This window comes from Gambusia affinis, linkage group LG13, assembly GCF_019740435.1.
Source record: "Gambusia affinis linkage group LG13, SWU_Gaff_1.0, whole genome shotgun sequence".
Taxonomy (NCBI): Eukaryota; Metazoa; Chordata; class Actinopteri; order Cyprinodontiformes; family Poeciliidae; genus Gambusia; species Gambusia affinis.
The window spans coordinates 4745088-4767467 of NC_057880.1; the positions used below are offsets into that span (position 1 = coordinate 4745088).

At 41.0% G+C, this 22380-nt stretch overlaps 1 protein-coding gene across 2 annotated transcripts in view; it reads right to left on the reverse strand.

Moving 5' to 3' along the window:
- LOC122842485 (sodium/potassium/calcium exchanger 3-like) overlaps window positions 1-22380 on the reverse strand; it is a 65543-nt gene that overhangs the window by 19924 nt on the left and 23239 nt on the right. The window contains exon 1 of one of the 2 annotated variants that reach the window (XM_044136414.1): window positions 1216-1704. The exons of the other annotated variant lie outside the window; for it this stretch is intronic. Within the exon in view, the coding sequence (XP_043992349.1) occupies window positions 1216-1315 (100 nt within the window). The 5' untranslated portion in view covers window positions 1316-1704. Of the gene's footprint in view, window positions 1-1215; window positions 1705-22380 lie in introns of those variants that run through there. 2 annotated transcript variants of the gene reach the window in all.

The window sequence follows — 22380 nt, forward strand, 5'->3', positions numbered from 1 at the left end:
ATCCATAAGAATTGGATTGTTCGTGAATTTCATTTCACTATATAGCAGACTTTGGTCACAGCGTTGTCCCATATATCCTCTATCAACACTTCCACACAATAATTAAGCGCATGACTGGCAACTATTTTTCATCGCAGATGCATTGGATTTTACAGCGCCTTGTTAAGTCCCTGAACTTCATATTTTAACGAAAAAAAAAGCGCAATGCAACTTGGATGTAAAGAGTCAACAAAAAACCCTGCAGGGGGCTAAGACCCCCTAAAAGTCAGATCCTTGAATCGGCCCTGCAGAGAAGGATTCTTCATAGGATCAAGAATATTAGGGACAATCCTGACTATCCTCTTCATCAGATTGTCTTGGGAAGGCGGAGGATCCAGAAAAAAAACACTAAAATAAAGGCAAACCACAATAACAAAAGTTGTACCCATAGAGTCTGGAAAATGCTCTCTTAATGGGTCCAGGCTTCTAGTGCTGCCTTCATCAGAGCAAAGCTTGACTTTTCGGACTCAACCGTCTACTACTCCGAGGGAAGATTGGACAACTCCTTCTCTCGGAGACTGGCCTGGTAAGCGAGGTCTTGTTGGATCCAGGCATCAATTGTCGCTTGGGACCAATCTTCTAGTGCTGCCTTCGTCAAGGCAACTCCTGTGTTTTCAGGCTTAACTGTCTCCTCACTGGGAAGATTGGCAGAATCATTCCCTGAGACAGTCTTTGTCAAATCAGACGTTGAACCATCACACTCAGAGATCCGAGCTTCCCCAGCCGGGGAAACTTGCTTCTCCACCAAGGAAGCCTCCTCTAAAACTTCCCCAGCTGGGGAAGGTCCAAATAGAAAAGCGTTGAACGGATCATATTCAAAATCGCAAAATTCCCCACCCGTGGAAACTTGCTTCTCCACAGAGGAAGCCTCCTCTAAAACTTCCCCAGCCGGGGAAGGTCCAAATAGAAAAGCGTTGAATGCATCATACTCAAAATCGCAAAATTCCCCAGCTGGGGAAACTTGGTTCTCCACCGAGGAAGCCTCCTCTAAAACCGGGGAAGGTTCAAATAGAAAAGCATTGAACGGATCATATTCAGACAAGCAAGCTTCCCCAGCCGGAGAAGGATTGCAAAGAACCTTCCCCGTCGAGGAAGGTTCAACAGGGAAAGCATCAAAAGGATCGTAGGCAGACTCAGTGCTTGCTTTCTTGGAGACACTTTTGTCTGAATCGTTACCTGGCAGTAGTTTGTCAAAAAACTTCTGCATTCTGGTGCTAACCAAATATCCAACACCGAATCCAAGGGGGAAAAACACGCCAGCTAATATCTTACTCATAATTAAAATCCTTGAAAGACACCGTTGAGATTCCAAGACTTGACCAAGTATGAACTGATGTTTTGAAATACTCTCTCTTAACCTCAGAAGTTCTTTGATCTTCTGATTACATCACAGATGAGGTCATAGCTACAATGACCTCACTGTACTTCTGAGGCAATGTCTTGTTTCTATGGAAACGATCAGATCAGTTCCACATGACCCAAAAAGTTGATCCTTTGCAACTGCATCACTCAATCATTCCAGACGCCATGACTGACGTTGGAAGTGAGGGACGGGAGTATTGAACAGAGCGACGAATAGTTTTTAAAAGTTGTTTGGAGTCAGTGTGTTTTTTTATTGTTTAAAAAAATTAATAGCTACGATAGCTATGATAGCTGTCTGGATAAGGTTTCCAGCAAAAAGGCTGTTAGGACTGGCTCAAGGTCATAACAAAAACGGGAGACCATGCAGTGGTTAAAGTGCTTAACCAAGAATATTTATTAACAAAAACAACAATGGATTGTGAATGTCGGTATCAGTGGTGTAATGCAAATGCTTGGATGTGGTGTATGAGTGCATATGGAAGTGTTGAAGTGCAAAAACAAAGACAAACTCAAATGTGCAGAAGGAGGGGAGCTGAGGCCTGGCACCAAAACACAACAAGCGTCAAGCAGCACAGCGGACGCCGAAGGCGACCCAGAAGGTGGAGACGGCCAGGTTTAAATGATCTGTGCTCCAAATGACTTAATCAGCAGCATCTGTAAAGGGGAGGAGCACAAAGACAGACAACAAGGCACCTTCAACTCAGCCCATAAGGCCCAGGGCCGTAACACCCCCACCCTTAAGAAAAGGGCCCCAAAGGGGAACATTTAATAACTCAAAACAAATATTTGGGCTGGTAGTACATTACCAAAATTTTGTGTTCAGGATGACAGCCGTCACATCGTCAGCCTCCATCTCCCACAGCCATAAGTCGCTGTGCCCATCATGTTGGTCACCGGTTATGAAAACTGGTAAAGAATAGTACAACAGCTGAAACAGGACATGTTCTTACTGCTTCAACACCCTCAAGAGGAAAAAAATCACTACTGAACACAAACCTGACACACAAGTGACCTACCACAGGTTCACAGCCAAATCAAAAAGGATTCACCCAGTTACCACTCGCCAAAGCAATAACCAGCAATCCAACCAGATCTGAACTGGTATTACCCAACACAAAAGGTCACAGCAACAAGTGGTCCACTACCACAAAACGTTGCTACACAAGTCAGGTAAGCAAACGTGACCGACAATATGGAGATCGATACCCACAACATGATCACCCTTAGCATGGTCCAGCACCATACTCAAAGTTACTGCTGTCTCACAGCCAGCAACACCAAAAGAGTGTCAAACCAAAGTGAGCAGACATCTCCACAACACCAAAAGGTCACGTCACTGCTTAACCAAGTGTTCAGGATTCTCCTCATCACAAATGACCAAACAAAACGAGAGCCACACCCACAACAATCCCAGCATGGTCCACTGCCACACTCTTAAAGGATTCTAACAAAACGTGGGACAACTCCTCCACCAGAACAGTCATTTCACAACCAGACTCAAAGCACACTTTTTCCTTACACTGAACTAGTCAGTTTGCTGCCCACCAGACAAACCAGTGACATTCGCCATTAGAGACGGAGACGAGTTTTGACAAAGCTTACACACACCAACCTCAAACAGATTTAAAATTTCGAAAAGTGCTGATCACATTCCTATGTGACACGCAAGTGAACATCATAATGCTCTGCCATCATTATAACAGTTCTTAACACATCTCCAAGACATTATTTAACAATTAAAAGCCTCAAGTTTATAACGACGGACAAGTGACAATTTAATGCACAAAAAAACTCAAAACGACGACCCGCAGTGTGTCCCCGCTAACTGCCTAGCGAAGAAACTTCCAAACTCTTCCCTAGTCTTCGGGAGGCGTAGCGATGGGTTTTTATGCATTTAAAAACCAGTGGAACGATAAGGGCAACCAGCAGGCTGTCACCCCCTCGAAACCACGGAATGGACCTTACCAAGCTCCGCCCACAACCGACCCACGTGACCACAAGTCTCACAAGCAAAGCCTCGTAGCGCATTGTTTCTATGTAAAAATGACTCCATTAGTGCATCATTTCTACCGGATTTTCACAATATATCAGCTACTACAATGGACAGAGGAGGTAACAAGTTCATATCATCATCTGGGAGGAAGTTACTGGTTTCTCAGTCACAAGCTGGTTGCAAACCTGAGGCTAGCAGGTGTCAGTCAGTTATGGATGATCTGAACTTTGGTTTGATGACTTCAATATGAGAAGCTACAGACTGATAGAAGGATCCAAAGAGTTCTGTTAAGGTAAAGGCAAATCTTCTCAAGCTGGGATATAATTAATTTAATTTCACATAATTATCGCGGTAGAAGCCATTTGTTTGTTAAAATTTTATGAAATATATTTGTTCTATTTAATATTTGTTGTGAATGACGTATAGTCACAAATGAGTCCAACGTAGTCCAACGTTTAAAAACTACAGCGGCTGTAATGAGCCACAGCAAAGGTAAACAAAGGTAAAATAACCCGAACAGGTGATCAACTCAAAACCACTCGTACCTTTTTACTCTCTCTCTCTTTGTAGTTTAAGCACACCTGTTACCGTGGCAACCGCCTGCGCCCCGCAAGACGAGCAAAGATTACGTTAATATTCAGTCCATTATGATATCAAGTTTCCAGGCTTGATATTTATTTCTCGATTATTAATCAGCGCTTCCCTGAACACAGCGATGGTTGATTGACTAGCTGCACTTGGTGCTATTGTGGCTAACACGAGTAACAGTTTAGTCCAAAGCCTTTTCTGCTAAAATAAAATCTTTAGTGTATGTCACATACAGTATACATTGCATATTGAGCTGTTTAGCTAACGTAAGACTGTGCAGAAGTTGTATCAGTACTGCTATTATGCTGTACTTAGTTAACGGGAAGCGTGTGTTTGTGAGACCGCCAACCACGTGACCACGTAGAATGAGCATCAGCCAATGAAAAGCGGCCCCTCTGGTAAGGTCCATGCTCCCGAGCCGATGAAGGGAAAGGGGATAGGGAAGCTCTACCCGCCGTACCTCCACACTAGGAAACAATGCGGTGAAACCCCTGTTGGGACACGCCGCCAAAACCTGCAAGGGGACACCTGCTCAAAAACGTTTTACTAGTGCACATTAAAAACTTGACACTTACCTATATCGCTAAAAATCAAAGCCACGGAACAAGCATCCCGCTCCAAAAATCACAAACAAAGCACTGCATGCTAAACGAACCACCTGCATATCCCCCAAGAGCGCACAAGTCCAAATAAGGACAATTACGTCACGGGCTTCCACCATCGCCAAGTAAACGCACAGAAATAGCGTCTCAGCGCAACGCTAACGAGCTAGAAAGCCAACGCAAAACAAGCACTCAACCAACACAATTCAGTCAAAGGACAAGACAAAAGTCAAACTTACCGAACCAAACACAACTCACAACAGTTTGAACGAGCCCCCAATTGTTACGACTGGCTCAAGGTCATAACAAAAACGGGAGACCATGCAGTGGTTAAAGTGCTTAACCAAGAATATTTATTAACAAAAACAACAATGGATTGTGAATGTCGGTATCAGTGGTGTAATGCAAATGCTTGGATGTGGTGTATGAGTGCATATGGAAGTGTTGAAGTGCAAAAACAAAGACAAACTCAAATGTGCAGAAGGAGGGGAGCTGAGGCCTGGCACCAAAACACAACAAGCGTCAAGCAGCACAGCGGACGCCGAAGGCGACCCAGAAGGTGGAGACGGCCAGGTTTAAATGATCTGTGCTCCAAATGACTTAATCAGCAGCATCTGTAAAGGGGAGGAGCACAAAGACAGACAACAAGGCACCTGCAACTCAGCCCATAAGGCCCAGGGCCGTAACAAAGGCGTTTAGCGATTTATGATAAATTAAATGCGCTGATACTTCCCTAACATAGCACCGAGTGGAGAGAGCCGCTCAAAGATGGCGGCTCTATGTGACGTCAGCGACAACAGGTAACGGGCTAGGCTTGGCTGGGGTTGCTAGGTAACGCAAAAGTAGCAGTTCCAGTGGCAGATCATTTCACTTAAGATAACAGATTTTCCCATGTTTTAAGTAGAATAATCTGCCAGTGGAGATAGTACTTTTTTATGTTTAGGAATTACTGACTTAAAATCCACTCCTATCTCTTGGTGGAAAGTTACTTTTGTCTTATGTCAAATTTACCAAGATATTTTCACTAGAAACTAAGCAAAAAATACTTAGATTTTGTATTTCTTTAGTGTGTCTCACTGGATTATAATCATTTGGTGGCCCTGTTTTATCCTTTAAAGAATTTTCTGGAAATGTTCCCACATAATGTTCGTCTCAGGTCATGAAAATCTGTCTGACGTTAATAATATAATATCATTGTTTCTGGAGAATTTGTTTTTATAATTTCCAATTCATGTTTTTGTTTGTGCTCCCCCAAAATAAATTTGCTTGAAGCGTAACGTGAAAACTTATTTAAAAGGTTTTCTATTTGCACTTTAAAGAAGAAAACAATTAGCAGCCATTGAGCCACAATTCCCGTCCCACTGCTAAAAAATTTCCAATTTCCTCCCTCAAAAAACTAAAAATAATCTCACTAACTTCATACATAGCATATATATACATATATATATATATATATATATATATATATGTATACACACATATATATATATATATATATATATACACACACATCCATCCATCCATCCATCCATTTTCTATACACCCTTTGTCCCTGATGGGGTCAGGAGGGTTGCTGTTCCGGGCGAGAGGCGGGGTTCACCCTGGTCAGGTCGCCAGTCTGAAAACAGACAGGACAAACAACCATTCACACACACACTCACATCTAGGGAGAATTTAGAGAGACCAATTAACCTGACAGTCATGTTTTTGGACTGTGGGAGGAAGCCGGAGAACCCGGAGAGAACCCACCATGCACAGGGAGAACATGCAAACTCCATGCAGAAAGACCACGGGCCGGGAATCGAACCCAGGACCTTCTTGCTGCAAGGCAACAGCTCTACCAACTGCGCCACTGTGCAGCCCATTACTTAATCTTTAATTACAATATCATTAAGTGCACTATGTGATTAAGTGCACCTATAGTATTTAATTTTAATGCATCAGATATGTGCCATTTTAATGAACAATGCAACAGATAAAGCATGTCTTAATTGTGTTTACATTGTGTTTAACATAGTTTAGACTTCGATATGTGATTCTTTGCGCCATAATTTCAGGGATGGAAATTTATTGTCTCCTGAACATAGCATGAACTTCACTTTTTTTGCTACTAGTGGCATTTATTTTGAAAGAAATCCAACAGAAAGGGGATGGAAAGACTGTGGGAGGGGGAGAACATGCAACCAAGGAACCACGTAGCAGTGTTGTAGTCAAGACCAGCGCCCCACGCTACATGACACAATAAAATTAAGTGTACCTATCAAAATTGCTTCTCAAATTGATTTGAAAAATCCACATTCCCATAAAACACCTAGATATTAAATACTTAGAGTTGAAATAACTTTAACCACTATCATTATCAATTCAAACTCTTCTTCATTCTGCTTTTTTTCCATCTCTGTGCCACAATCCGCAATGGTTTCCTACCATCCCTAAAAGATACCACCCTGGATGTTTGCCCATATCACCCATGTCAGCTCTGCAGTTTATGCAGAGCATCACAAGAACAAAGAACTGCTATCAGTGAGGCTTCAGTCCTACAGGACTTAGTAAAGATCCATCCATAAGAATTGGATTGTTCGTGAATTTCATTTCACTATATAGCAGACTTTGGTCACAGCGTTGTCCCATATATCCTCTATCAACACTTCCACACAATAATTAAGCGCATGACTGGCAACTATTTTTCATCGCAGATGCAGCATATGTGTCTCTGTACAGCTAGCTTTGCTAACATCACATCCACATAGCTTACCTTTCTTTAAGCTTCCTTTCCAAGTGACACTAAAAGTTGGACGAAGTTTCCACCGTCTGTGTAAGTGAAACGCTGCTGAGTTTACATGTCGCCAAATCTTATTATTTATGTAGCGAAATTCTATTACTGACGATTAGACAGAATCATCTCCCGCTTGGAGGAAACCATTGCGAATGTCTTGGAGCTCCGCGTGCGAGTGAAAGCAGGAGGCGATGGGTAACAACAGACACGTAATTAGTAAGACACGTAATTGCTTGGATTTTACAGCGCCTTGTTAAGTCCCTGAACTTCATATTTTAACGAAAAAAAAGCGCAATGCAACTTGGATGTAAAGAGTCAACAAAAAACCCTGCAGGGGGCTAAGACCCCCTAAAAGTCAGATCCTTGAATCGGCCCTGCAGAGAAGGATTCTTCATAGGATCAAGAATATTAGGGACAATCCTGACCATCCTCTTCATCAGATTGTCTTGGGAAGGCGGAGGATCCAGAAAAAAAACACTAAAGTAAAGGCAAACCACAATAACAAAAGTTGTACCCATAGAGTCTGGAAAATGCTCTCTTAATGGGTCCAGGCTTCTAGTGCTGCCTTCATCAGAGCAAAGCTTGAGTTTTCGGACTCAACCGTCTACTACTCCGAGGGAAGATTGGACAACTCCTTCTCTCGGAGACTGGCCTGGTAAGCGAGGTCTTGTTGGATCCAGGCATCAATTGTCGCTTGGGACCAATCTTCTAGTGCTGCCTTCGTCAAGGCAACTCCTGTGTTTTCAGGCTTAACTGTCTCCTCACTGGGAAGATTGGCAGAATCATTCCCTGAGACAGTCTTTGTCAAATCAGACGTTGAACCATCACACTCAGAGATCCGAGCTTCCCCAGCCGGGGAAACTTGCTTCTCCACCAAGGAAGCCTCCTCTAAAACTTCCCCAGCTGGGGAAGGTCCAAATAGAAAAGCGTTGAACGGATCATATTCAAAATCGCAAAATTCCCCACCCGTGGAAACTTGCTTCTCCACAGAGGAAGCCTCCTCTAAAACTTCCCCAACCGGGGAAGGTTCATATAGAAAAGCGTTGAATGCATCATACTCAAAATCGCAAAATTCCCCAGCTGGGGAAACTTGGTTCTCCACCGAGGAAGCCTCCTCTAAAACCGGGGAAGGTTCATATAGAAAAGCATTGAACGGATCATATTCAGACAAGCAAGCTTCCCCAGCCGGAGAAGGATTGCAAAGAACCTTCCCCGTCGAGGAAGGTTCAACAGGGAAAGCATCAAAAGGATCGTAGGCAGACTCAGTGCTTGCTTTCTTGGAGACACTTTTGTCTGAATCGTTACCTGGCAGTAGTTTGTCAAAAAACTTCTGCATTCTGGTGCTAACCAAATATCCAACACCGAATCCAAGGGGGAAAAACACGCCAGCTAATATCTTACTCATAATTAAAATCCTTGAAAGACACCGTTGAGATTCGAAGACTTGACCAAGTATGAACTGATGTTTTGAAATACTCTCTCTTAACCTCAGAAGTTATTTGATCTTCTGATTACATCACAGATGAGGTCATAGCTACAATGACCTCACTGTACTTCTGAGGCAATGTCTTGTTTCTATGGAAACGATCAGATCAGTTCCACATGACCCAAAAAGTTGATCCTTTGCAACTGCATCACTCAATCATTCCAGACGCCATGACTGACGTTGGAAGTGAGGGACGGGAGTATTGAACAGAGCGACGAATAGTTTTTAAAGTTGTTTGGAGTCAGTGTGTTTTTTTATTGCTTAAAAAAATTAATAGCTACGATAGCTATGATAGCTGTCTGGATAAGGTTTCCAGCAAAAAGGCGTTGAGCGATTTATGATAAATTAAATGCGCTGATACTTCCCTAACATAGCACCGAGTGGAGAGAGCCGCTCAAAGATGGCGGCTCTATGTGACGTCAGCGACAACAGGTAACGGGCTAGGCTTGGCTGGGGTTGCTAGGTAACGCAAAAGTAGCAGTTCCAGTGGCAGATCATTTCACTTAAGATAACAGATTTTCCCATGTTTTAAGTAGAATAATCTGCCAGTGGAGATAGTACTTTTTTATGTTTAGGAATTACTGACTTAAAATCCACTCCTATCTCTTGGTGAGATACCAAGAGATACCCCCCAACCAGGTTAAGCATTGCTCATTTATTTTATTTTATTAATTATTTTTTATGTTTGCATTTTATAACACAGTATTTAAGCATTAATCTTCAAATAACACATAATTATCAAGTGATCTTTTCAAATTTTCTGTCAACATTTTTTAACTCCAAATAATGGCGGGCCACTGAATGAATGACTGCCGTAGCGCGCAACCACCGGGCTTGGCAGGTTTTCTGGGGGAAACCTTGAACTGGATCAGGACAAGAGCTTCATTTATCCCATGTCATCAGGTTGTAACACCGAACTCCAAGGACGTGTTGGGGGTGTTTGCTTCCGAGATGCTCCCAATTGCAGACACTTTTTCAACAAACATTTTTATTACGTCCATTCCCCCCTGGTATCAGCAGCCAATCAGAACAAGCAGAAATGTGCTGCATCTCCATGTCATCATGTGTGTTTTCCTGTTGAATATGAGCGTGCATCGGAGTAGGCAGTTAAAAATAGCATCAGCCCACTGTCACTCTGCGTGTGCGTGTGTGTGTGTGTGTGTTTGGGATTTGCTCTGCACCAGGAGGCTCTGTGTGCTCTTCCTCCACTGTGTGTGTCTGTGAGCTGAGCGTGTGCCCTTGTGTAACGTGAAGGCAACTCAATGCGCAGTGACATTCTCCCTTCCCTGTAGCCGAGAGCTCGTGAGTCAGGCGGCTGGAGCCTCAGCTTGCCCTGTGTGGCCCGAACACAACACGAGGCCGTCTGCTCATCCAAAGTGACAGGAGCACCGAGAGAGAGAGAGAAAGAGAGAGAGAGGCAGAAAGCGGGAAGGTTTGCAGCCTGACATGATGTAGTGCTGCCAAGGAACAAGTGATGAAAGGAAGGAAAGAAAAGAAATGTGAAAGGAAAGGAAGACCTTTGGCATGCATTTATTTCTTTTATTCACTGAGTCAGGACTCGGCTTGATATACTCATCTTTTTTTTTCTTTTTTTTTTTTTACGGTGCTCAAGCGCTGCATTTAAAGCAGTGATGTGATCTTTTACTCGGCCAATACGTGCAAACAGTAAGACAGTCAGTGCTGTTATTCAATCCCATGCTGCTGATGGGAATATTTACTACAGTTCCTTTCACACCGGTCAACAACTGTTTTAGTTTTCTGGGTTTATCACTGCCATTTAGGTGCTATCATTTTTATTTAATTCACTATGGTTATCATTACTAGTTGACATGTAGGTTCATTCCTTTGTTTCTTTCCTATTTTTCATGTTTTGTCCCTGTGTATTTTAGTTTGTTCTCTTTTGTTTGGGTTAGACTTTTTTCCTTCTATGATTTGCAGATCCTTTTGTGTCCACGTTCAACTCCTTGTGCATCATCTCTGAACGGAATCAGGTTTTTTTTACAATGCTAGGTTGGAAGGAGAAGTTTGGAGGTTTTATACACAAAGTACATGTATTGAAAAAAATTATTAAATTAATTTATTGATAGCTTTAACAACAATATACAAACATCAGCTAAACTCCTTAGCTTCTTCTGTTTATATCATTTGAACTTCTTTCAGCTGCATTCATACAAAGTGAGACACACTTATTGGTATTTAAGCCACACCAGAAATGATGGAGGACATTAGCGGCGTCTTCACACCTGACAGTCCAGCAGACTCGGTTCTATTTTGGACCAAAACTGCTGCATTTGTTACATTGTCAGCTGGTGCGGTTCGCTTTCACACTGCACTGTGTCAAAAAAACCAAACTCCTATCTGCAGGGGACATTTATTTTTATTTGTTTTATTTCCAATATCCCTTTGACTCTGGTATGGGGTTTTCTGTGTTTGGTGGTTGTTAGTGTTCACGTTTGCTTAAGGTTCAATGTGGCCCAATATTTAAGTTTTAATCATTTATTTATTTTTGGTTTAGTTGCACAACAGTCCAGCGGCAGTAATCTGTTCCAAGCAGACATCTTTTTCCCCACACAACTTGAGGAACACGCAACAGATAAAATATATTACATGCATCACCGTTTCTGGGCTCTACAGACGCTCTCCTGCAGAGCATGAAAACAAAATGACTTGCTGCCATAAAGTGAAGGTGCACTGGAATTATTCGCTAATCCTGCAGCTCAAGATTGGCATTGCTGGAGGATACTCCTAATCTTTCTTGAATTATATTTTTTTTATTCTTAAATGTGTCCAATATTTGACAAGCAATGACATGCCATAGTATTTTTGCCTCCCGCCCTTCACAATGACCACACACATCCGAGTGCCTACTTTTGAGAAGTGATACGCATAGATGCAGAAAGCTGATCTAGCAATCTGGTTCAGGTTAAGTAAATCACATTGTGGGAGCAAAGTTATTACATTACTCTCCTAAAAAGTGGTAAACTGATGCATCTCTGGCACCTAATGTGCCGAGGCACCAACGGTGTGATTGGTGCACGCCACCAGTTTCGTGGCCTGTTCAGTGCATCAACTATAAAACTGTCTTTCAAGAATGTCCGCTAGTGAAGTGCGCCGCAGAGCAAAGCACAGCAAAAACGCATACAGTTATTGGTTACAGGTGCATAAAAAGCCCACTTAAATTAAAAACAAGCAATATTTAGCTTGGGGGGAATGGTAGGAGTTAACGACTGGCACCCAAAAAGCATAATACACTGGGAGAAACTCTAAAGTTGTCTCAACAGCCAAAGTAATCTGAATATTTACAATCCTTTAGCAAGGTAAGATATAAGCTGAATGAATGTGAATACGTCAGCATCAGACATACAGAACAATAGTTTGAATTTCAGACATCTTCCTCTTCACATATAACTATTGGAGCTGCTTGTAAAAGAGACTGTGTTGGGTTAGGAACTGTTTTTAAAGACAACAGGTGCTTTGAATCTATCTATTGATTCAAAGCACCTGTTGCGCTTTGAATCTATTTATAGATTCAAAGCGCAACATCAGAACAGGAAGTGACGATATGCATTCAATCCCCAAGGCATCTTCATCTTAAAACATCCTGTAGTTCTCTTCAGGGCATTCTGTAACAAAGTCAGTGCTGTAAATCGCTGCCTTCGTTTAGTTTCTATGTGATAACAGTATCAGTGAGAGGAGATGATTTAGCAATTAACACAGTCAGTTCTAAAATCCCTGTGCTGAGCCTGTAGGACAGACCCGCGTGGAGCCTCTCGTTACTCCACAGTCAGCCCCACCTCAAATCTACACTGCTACCACCCCTGGTGCTTATATAATACCCCCAGCATTACATAATCATAGTGTGCTCCTAACAGAGGCAGAGGTTCACGAAAGGAGAAAAAATCCTCAAAATCCTATGCATCATTAACGGGATCTGAGCACATTGCTGTGCTGCTGGAAACATGACACATGGCCTTTTTCTCCAGAAATGACAAGGCATCTTTTGTTTTGGTGAGATGCACACAGCTATCACCAACTTTCTTCCTTGTGATGCTCACAGGTCTCGTCTTTCATTTCCTGGAGTCTCTGTACTGTGTATTCTTATTTAATTTTCTCTGTTTTGACCTGTGCTATTCTTGTATTAAAGGTCAGTGGGATGTTGAAGGAAATTTATGTGATCGATTCGTCAAAAGTTGATATTTCGCAATGTTTGTGGACGAGTATGAGGCAGCAGTTCCTCCACAAACATGTTATGAGATTGAAAAGCAAAAAATATTTGATCCAAACAATCATCAGGCCATAAAAAAACTCATTAACCACATAATATGAAAGAAAGAGATGGGGCAAAAAAGCTAAAGGTTTTGCATAAATGGCAAAAAACGATAATGATGGATTCAGTTACTAAAGTGGTGTGAAAAGAGTTTAACCCCTTCCTGTTATTTTTACATTTGTAAAAACACTTGAGTGTTTCAGAACATCAGAGAGTGATTTAAATATCACACACACACACACACACGCACACACACACACACACTGTGGTTTATCTCACCTGAGCTCACTGTCTGTCGCCACACCTGATCTCAATCAAGACATCTCTTATATAGCAGCTACCTGACTGACGTACACCAAAAGATCCTCAAAAGCTAGACATTATGATGAGATCCAAAGAAATTCAGAATCAAATGAGAAAGAAAGTAACTGAGATCTATCAACCTGCTGCACCCATACATAGTTAAAACAAAAGTAAGTAAAATAAATAAAAATAAAGTGAGAAGTGCTGAGGAGCAACTGGAGTTGCTGCTGTTACCTACAACACACTCCATTCCAGAAGAATCGTGGAGAACCAATAGTGCAGGGGTGTCAAACTGCAGTCCTCGAGGGCCGCTGTCCTGCAACTTTTAGATGTGCCTCCGCTGCACCACACCTGAATAGAATAATTAGGTCATTAGCAAGGCTTTGGAGAACTGGTCTACACAAGGAGGAGGTAATTAAGCCATTTCATTCCAGTGTTTTGTACCTGTGGCACATCTAAAAACTGCAGGACAGCGACCCTTGAGGACTGGAGCTTGACACCCCTGCAATAGTGCCTTAATTAGTTGAAGAATCTGAAGGACATCACACGTCTGTCCTGTGTTCGTCCATCACTGTGTGGCAGGTTGATTTGATCCACAAATCCAACTGCAATGAGCAATCAGGTCTGCAGAGCTGGGGGGCTGACCTTCCCTCCATCCAGGACTATTACAGGTCTAGTGCAGTGGTGTGTAAAGTTGGTCCTGGAGGTCCGGAATCCTGCATGTTTTAGTTCTCTCCCTGGTTTAACGCACCTGGATCAATGATGGCTTATTAGAAGCCCTAAAAAGGACATTGAAAAGCTGAAGAGGTTGTTACTACCACCAGGGAGAGAACTAAAACATGCAGGACGCCGGCCCTCCAAGACCCACTTTGGGCACCGCTGGTCTGGGGTTTAAAAAAAATTGCAACATCCCTGCACAACCCACACATGCTGAGATATCTTTAATCTATTGCAGAGACAGTCAGTTGCGCTCAGTATTATATCATTATGATGATGGCTCTGTCAATGCAAGTGTTGATACATTTTGTGGTGTAAGTACTCATTTTATGTTAATGATTAACACATTAGCAGTCACAGCTAAAGTAAAAATAAAAGCCAACTACTGCCACATTATTTTAAGTGCACACGTACAAAGTGCTTAAGAGCAACGTTACTGTTGAATTATGTTACTATAATCCCACTTTTTCAGCACCAATGCCATCAGTGACTTATTTATTCCCATAGATATTCTTTAATGCCCTCCACGGCCTGTAGATGTTGATGCTTAATCTCTGACAGATTAAAACATTATTTAATGCACACACTACGCTCTTTCGTACTTCTGAACTGAGCAGACGAAGACTGAAACAGTGGGTGCACCACATGTACATGTAAACAGCAGCTAGTCGGAGGGAGAAACATGATGCAAGTTTGAGATTCTTCATCCTGTAGCCTTACGCCTGCTAGTCATTAAAGGTTCAGTGTATAAAAAGGCATGCGGCTACACTCGCTATACACGTACTCCAGCACATGGTTGTATTTATATTCTGCCACAAGTGCTTACAAGTGTGTGGGTGGTATTACCTAACACGTCAGCCAGCGTCAGCAGGAAACAGGAGAAGAAAGCAAAAGTATGACGAAAGGCTTACCCCGGGTTCATCTTAGACAACAAGTAACGTCGGGGCTGAATAAATACTGCCCTGTGTTCATTAACAACACATTAAACCTCAAAAAAGAACCAAAGAACTGAAAGAACCGCAGTAATCAGTTCTTTTGCCACGCGTCACAGTTGCTACAGGTTTGTTGGGTTAAATAAGGGTATTGTTAGAGACTTACATTAAAAATACCATATCGTTTATCATCTATTGTTTTTATTTGAAAAGCGTGGTTGCATGTGAGACATGCAGTTATAAATATCTGCATATTTATCACTTCTGCTTAACAGTTTTCAGACAACTTGCCTCAACTGAGCAAAATAATCATGGCAAGAAGGTTCAGATTACATCTGAGTGGATGTGCAGTACTGATACAAAACAATATAATAGAATTTTTTTTTTACACTTACTTTTCCCATAATCTTATTGAAAAGACAATAGGCTAAGAAGGCCAAAGTCACTAATTGAATTCTGAAAACCCGTGATCAGAAAAAAGAACTATAGACTTAATTGATGATTTTTAGATATTAATTTCCCAGTCTTTCAATAACACATAGTTATTAAGTGATATTTTCATTTTTCCAGTCATTTTAAACATTTTTCAACTCAAAAACACGACTGCCGCTGGCTGAATGACTGCCTTAGTCACCGGACTTAGAAAGTTTTCTGGGGGAAGCAGCTACCCCCTTTTTAAAAAAAATAAAATATTTAGAATTATTTTGTGCAAGACATGAGCAGATTAATGATGATAAATTTTAACATCCATGTCTACTGTTCCAATAAGTGCTGTTCAAGGACTGCTGAACCCAATAGACTCATTTAACTTTGTTCAGTGCCAGCGAACTCATCGCACTTGGTTATTCCACAATCTGGAGATTGATGCTTTCTTTTCTGACCATTTATCTTTTTTGCTTGATTTTATTTTTCTTTGCAGAGCTATCAAATCAATTTAACCTATCTATTTGATAACACAAGTACACGTGAATCACCATTAGCACAATTCATGGCAGTGTAAACATGCAGGAATTTGCATAAAAGGAAACATTTTCATATTTACACAAGTTAGCAAAAAACAACAACAATGCCTTACTATGCAATTCACAGGAGAGAGCAAATGAGGAGGGGCCGTGTCTTAAGGGTCCAAATTCTGCCTATTGGTCGGATAGCATCCAAACTATGAAAAACTTGACAGTCAACATCTGTGTCCATGACAACCACTAAACTGAGACACACTGAGATTCAACACATAAAAACAATAAAGTTAGGAGTTATGGCATTATTTTCTAATCACTGATAAACTGGCCATAGGTCGTCACCTTGGCGACCTTATTATTATTTTTTAAGTTTTGCGATTGTATATTCATCCATCCTGCTGCACCCCAATTCCTTTAGTTATTTTCCCGGAAAGCAGCAAAATACTCAAAAACATAAAAGGTTAAGACATGACTTGCATAAAATAACAGTCACTGTTTCCTAACTTGGCTATATTTTTTACAATCTGCAGCTCTCCGACACCAACAAGGGAAACAGTATTTACAACGCAGTGATGTCGTCACGTCTTTGTGATAACATGACTGAAGGGAAAAGAGAGTGGTAACACAAGTCAGTCAAATTATGTGAACAAAAGATCAAATATGAGGGAATGAGGTGTTTTCAGATAAGTAGGTGGAAACTTGAGGAATATAAATGAGCCCAAAGAGCAAGTTTATGACAGACAGGGAAATGAAACCTACTGTGTGTGAGTGTGTCTCAGGCTCATGCTAAAGGCTGCATGGTAATACTGGCATTTAATCGATGTCTCAGCAAACAGAAAGCAACAAATCTTATCACAATGTGTGTCTAAAAACCACTCAAATTTTACAAGTTCAAATTCAGTTCATCCTGTCGTTTCTGTCTCACGTATGAATCATAGGGTGTTGTTGAACATGATTGGCCAAAATACTAAAACTATCAATATCTGACAATGGTATTACAATGACACCCAATATTATAATTAATGTAGCACTGATAACTTAATCTATAAACGTAAAGGTGATTTTATTTATATAGCACATTTTCAGCAAGAACTTTATGTTATCAACGTTCCCAAGACTGATAAAATAAAGACCTGCTTGGGTTCCCAAGACATTCATTTAGCGTGCAGCCTTCACTCCTCCTGGACTATTATGACGATTGCTTGTGTTGTGTCCTTGACTTTATAGCAATCCCTCATACCGAGCATGCATGTAGCGACAGTAAAGAGAAAAACTGCCCTTTAACAGGAAGAAACAGCCATCAGAACCAGAACCTGACTCAGTAGCATCAATCTGCCAAGACCAACAGGGGATCTAATATGACAGCGTAGAATGCATAAGAAGAAACAAATAAACTGATGTACGATTATTTTTGATATTCATGAAAGTGAAAAGCTAACAGCAGGAGGGGGAGAATGATTAGCTGATGGTAGCATTATTTCAGCCCTATGCCCTCCTTCAGGAAGGAATCACAGCCAAACAGAATTCAAGACTATAATGTAGCCTCTATGGAGAGAGAAAAACAGTTAACAGATGAAATAACAGCAAATAATGAAAACTGGAGGGAGGTAGAAGACAAAAGTAATTAAAAAGAAGCCTAAGCCGATGGTAGCATAACCAGCATAACTACAGAGACAGCCTAGTCTTAAAAATGTTATGAGTTTAACTCATTAAATTAGTTAAATGGTTAAATGAGTTTTGTTAAAAGTAGACAGTTTGTCTGTCTCATGGACTAAAAGTGGGAGAGGAGTCTAAGAAGTAAAGGATCTGGCTCCTATTCTACTTTTTAAAATTTCTCTCTACTGTGGCAGTCACTCAGCATGATCATCAAACGACTGTCTATTGTCAAACATGCTTATCCAGGGGGAGTGAATGCTGCAAGTCAATGACTTGACATAATCCACTGGGTTTACTTTAGATAGAAAACTTTTTAAGCAGTCCTGAATATTAAACAGAATTTAAGGCACTGTTTGATAACTAAGACCATTTGAAACATATATATGACTGAATTTGTGGAGGACATTTTTATTATATTGTGCGCATGGTATTAAATAAGACTGATTGAGTGATTTTCACCAAACTTTTTTTTCCACAACAAACTGAAAGGACTAATTTTTGGCAAAGTGCCTCCAGACAACATTATTGTTACATCATCAGTTGTGAATTGGCGCTATTCAAATAAACTGTATTGAAATTAAATTAAACTTTCCCTTTAGGGAGACTCGAACCTTAGTTGGCTGGGCTATAGGAGAGTTTGACAGACAGAGAGAGGGGAAAGTGTTTTTTTTTAACCGAGATTCACCTGCAGGACTGTACAGAGAAGGGAACTCTATACGATGGAAGCTGAGAGTGATGAAACCTTCAAAGAGTAGGATCTCTGGTAGCCAGGTACGCCTGCTTACATTCACCAATAAAATGGTCTTTATCACCATGGAAAAGAGGATTTTTTTTCTTTGTCCATAATTGTTTGATCAGTGGTCAAACAGGGCACAGGGTTTGTTTGATGCCCCTAAAGTGGTGGGCAGGTCTGAGTCTGGATCGTTTATTCATGAACTGAATGGATCTAATTCCTTAGCCTTTCTTGTGCTGAAGACATCGCTGCCAAACTATCCCCGACTGCAATAAAACTCAGAGCTGATCGGAGAGCAACTGATCCCCACAACAAAGGCAAGACCTGAAAACTAAAGACTTGCCTTTGGAGGCAAGCCCCAATAGAGACACAAGAGCTCAGAACAATTTTCTTCAAACTTGCTGGCCAGGAAGAGGATTTTTAAAAACCTTCGAAGAGATCACTAGAGACATTATAGAAAAGCGGTCCGCATATTTTGTGTTTTCCGCATTACCGTAGAGACATGAAAGTCTATTGATGCTTCTACCTGTGGAGGCCTGCCAACTTTCTATTCCTCAGAAAGTTACTTTTTGGAGTTTTCCAACACAATGTACCTGAGGTTCTGCTGAGAAACCCCTCAGATCTCACACTGAGCTGCTGGAGGACAAGAGTTGATATAGGAAGTGGCTCAGGTGGTATCAATCAGCAATTAGTAGACAAAAGGACAGTAGGGGCAAAGCGGAAGAGAACATTAAGCTTACGGAGAAGATCATAACAGCTAGGACTGCATTTGTACTCACATGTTGCCATTTTGTCACCAGCATAATACAGTTTGTGGCCACGTACTCAAAGAGTTGCATTAGTTTATTTTTTTGTTTTGCTGTTTGATATTTTTGCAAATTTAGGGAACAAATATTGTATAATCTACAAGACTAAAATCTTGTAGCTTACACAATATTTTCAGAAAACGTTCTTTTTTGTCTGTGTTAAAGAATATTGGTTTTCATAAGTGAAGTTCGTGACTGAGAATACGATCATAAAGGACTTACAATGATTTTTGAGTTCTGGTTTATGATTTTGGGGTTTCAAAGTATTTCATACATTTCTCCTGTCACTGATTTCGTGTCAAAAATCCAAACAATGCGATTTCATTTTTTGAGCTATGATATTCGACTGTTACATGAAATCACGTTATGTGATAACTGTGACTCGTTTCTTACTGCTTTCCACATGGCTTGTATCCGACTGACACAACAGGCAATAAAACCTGGAGATCAGTTAGAGGGAACATGAAGCAACGTGAGAAGACCGACTGTTTTACATTTGAGGTATAATCAGACGCTCTAACAGCATGTGAGTGTGCGCCTGTTGCTTAATTGCAAACACATTTGTGAAAGTAAAATGCTCCTAACAGGGAAAGGTTGTGAAAATGGCAGTGCAAATGAAGAAAAGATGGTACGTTGAAAAAAAGAGTTTTGTTTTTCCTCGTTGAATTTCTGTGCTAAGGGTGAAAAGTAGTCCATGCTACAAAGAGACGTTAGTTCAAATCAATGCGGACCATGTTCTCACTTTTGGTAAATGTTTGCACCTTTTGTAATATAGGAATGTTTAACTGGAAAACTGTTTCAGCAGGAATTTTCCTTGGACTTATCCACAGACACAGAGAGTACAATACGCGAGCCAGGTCTACTAGACAAAATAATGACCTCATCACCGGTCAGAAGGTCCAAGTACCACATAGTAGGTGATTGTTGGGTTTCTAAAATATCCTTATAGACTGGACTGTTTGGTATGCTAGGTTGAAAAAACTCACAAGCATATCTAAATTGCAGATGAGCCACTTGTTACTTCTTGGCCTGAAAACTGTTGCACAAATAAATGGTTAAATTTGATTTTTCTCAGGAATGTACTCATATCAGTGGGGAAAGTCAGTTTGCAGAGCACTTAAGTGTGCTTCAGCAACCTATGCCAGTATCAAGACAGATTTTCCAAAAGTCTTCGTCTGATTGAGGCGTCGGTTCGGTCTCTCTACTAAAACATGGTGCACAACCTTGTGCTTCAGTTAGCGCTGTGCGCTAATTTTAAGCTTCCTCCTTGACGATTTAACTATACTGTATGTTTTCAATATGACTATTTGGCTTTGTTTTTGTCTTGGGTAAAACATTAAATGCATTCAGAGATGTTCTTGACACTAAGTAACTATGCTGATGCCTTGTTTACTTCATTCATACAGTGGTAGCATTAATTTTTTAATAGGAATCTAATGGTTGTTGACATTTTTAATAAATTTTGGATTAAAACGTTTCTCTGCTGGTAGATAATAGTATCTGCCATCAAACGATGAAAATGGCTGAACAGGGTGGAGTAGTACGCTCTGCCACCAGGAGGGGGCGCAGCGTGAAATGTCTGTCTCTTAAAAAGGCCGAGGAACTCAGACCTAAGCATTGCAGTTCTACTTTATGTAGACCATAAGAGAAAGATGTATATGTGAAAATTAAGGTTTTAAAAGGATGATCTGTACACTTATCCAAATCTCATTATTTCTCAAGGCAATAAGGGGTTTATTGGTCGGGTCCCGGTAGCCTGGCCATTGCCTTCGTTTGCAATTTCGCTTGAAGAAAATCTCCCAGCGCAGTCTGCAGTCTGGGCACACCGTTCCTCACTCCGGTTTTCTCCAGTCGATTATTGAACGGTCCAATCAGGGAACAGAAGAAGTTGTGAAAGATGATGTTGATTTTTCCGCTTATCGTTTTAGTAACGTAGTGGAGGAAGTGAATGAAGCTGTTCAGTCGGTGTTGGCCCTGAAAACGAGCCACCGCCACCCTGGCTAAATTCCTCTGGATCCGGGTCCGTTTTCTGACTGATGAGTGCCTTTCGATTTTAATCCAACCTGTTATTAAGCTCCTCAGTGGTGCTCCGTTTGAGTTTCTGCAGCCTTCTCGTCTATTTTCTCAAGTATTTCTTGGTTCGTTGATTGAAAGTCCTTGAAAATCATCTGCTGCTCACCCACCATTGTCTCTGTGGCATCTGAGGAATCGAGGCTAAATGTATGAGCAGCTTTCATGTCCTGTTCCATCTTGTTCCATCTTGTTGGCTTGAATTTTCTTAGGCATAGACCGAAAGGGCAAAAAAACCCCCAAAAAACAATGACAAATTGTAATCTCCCCGCTAAAGTCTCACTAAAGTTACCAGGACAGCTGAGGTCATTAATAGATAATGTTGATATTACGTTAATTTCAAATTATTGTGTTGACTATATAATGAAAATCTGGCATTTTGATTCAGTAGTAGCACACCAAGAGAATACATGCATGCAGTAAGTTTCTACCGTTGCCTTAATTTCTGATGGTAACGGTGACATAATAACGATCTAAAATTGTTAAGCTTTTCCACCTCAGTGAATGTTTATTCCTCACAGGCTAAGCAGCAGTTCCCCAGCTCAGCATGAACAGTGCAGAATGGGATTAGACTGCTGCAGCAGCCATTTCTGAATGTTTTCATGCTTAATCCTGAATCCTGTCACACCTGAAATTCACCTACATGCTGGGGACCAGAGATAGCGGCTGCATGTCACGATGCAGGAATGTTTGGATTTGATTTTTTAAATTTTTTTTTTAAGCCCACAAGATGCTGAGTAGATGTGCTACTTTGAGTGTCTGTTTAACATGAAGTGCCACCGTATTTAATATTATTCCGTTATTTCAACCTCAGTTTTATGTCATTTATTGTTAGTACAGGCATACAGCATGTATTTCAATGCTCAAAAAGATACACACAATTTCTACATAGTTAAACTAACCAACTCAGTTGCACATTCCTCTGGACTACAACTCTGCAGGATTTATGCTGACATTTTATAGAGCTAAATTGGGGCCATAAAGTTAGTTAAAAAAAAATAAATTGAAACATGTTTTATGAAAGGACAAAAACTGGTTCCGTTGAATCTTAAGGCCACTTCTAATTTGGTGGGTTAGCAGACGTATTCGCA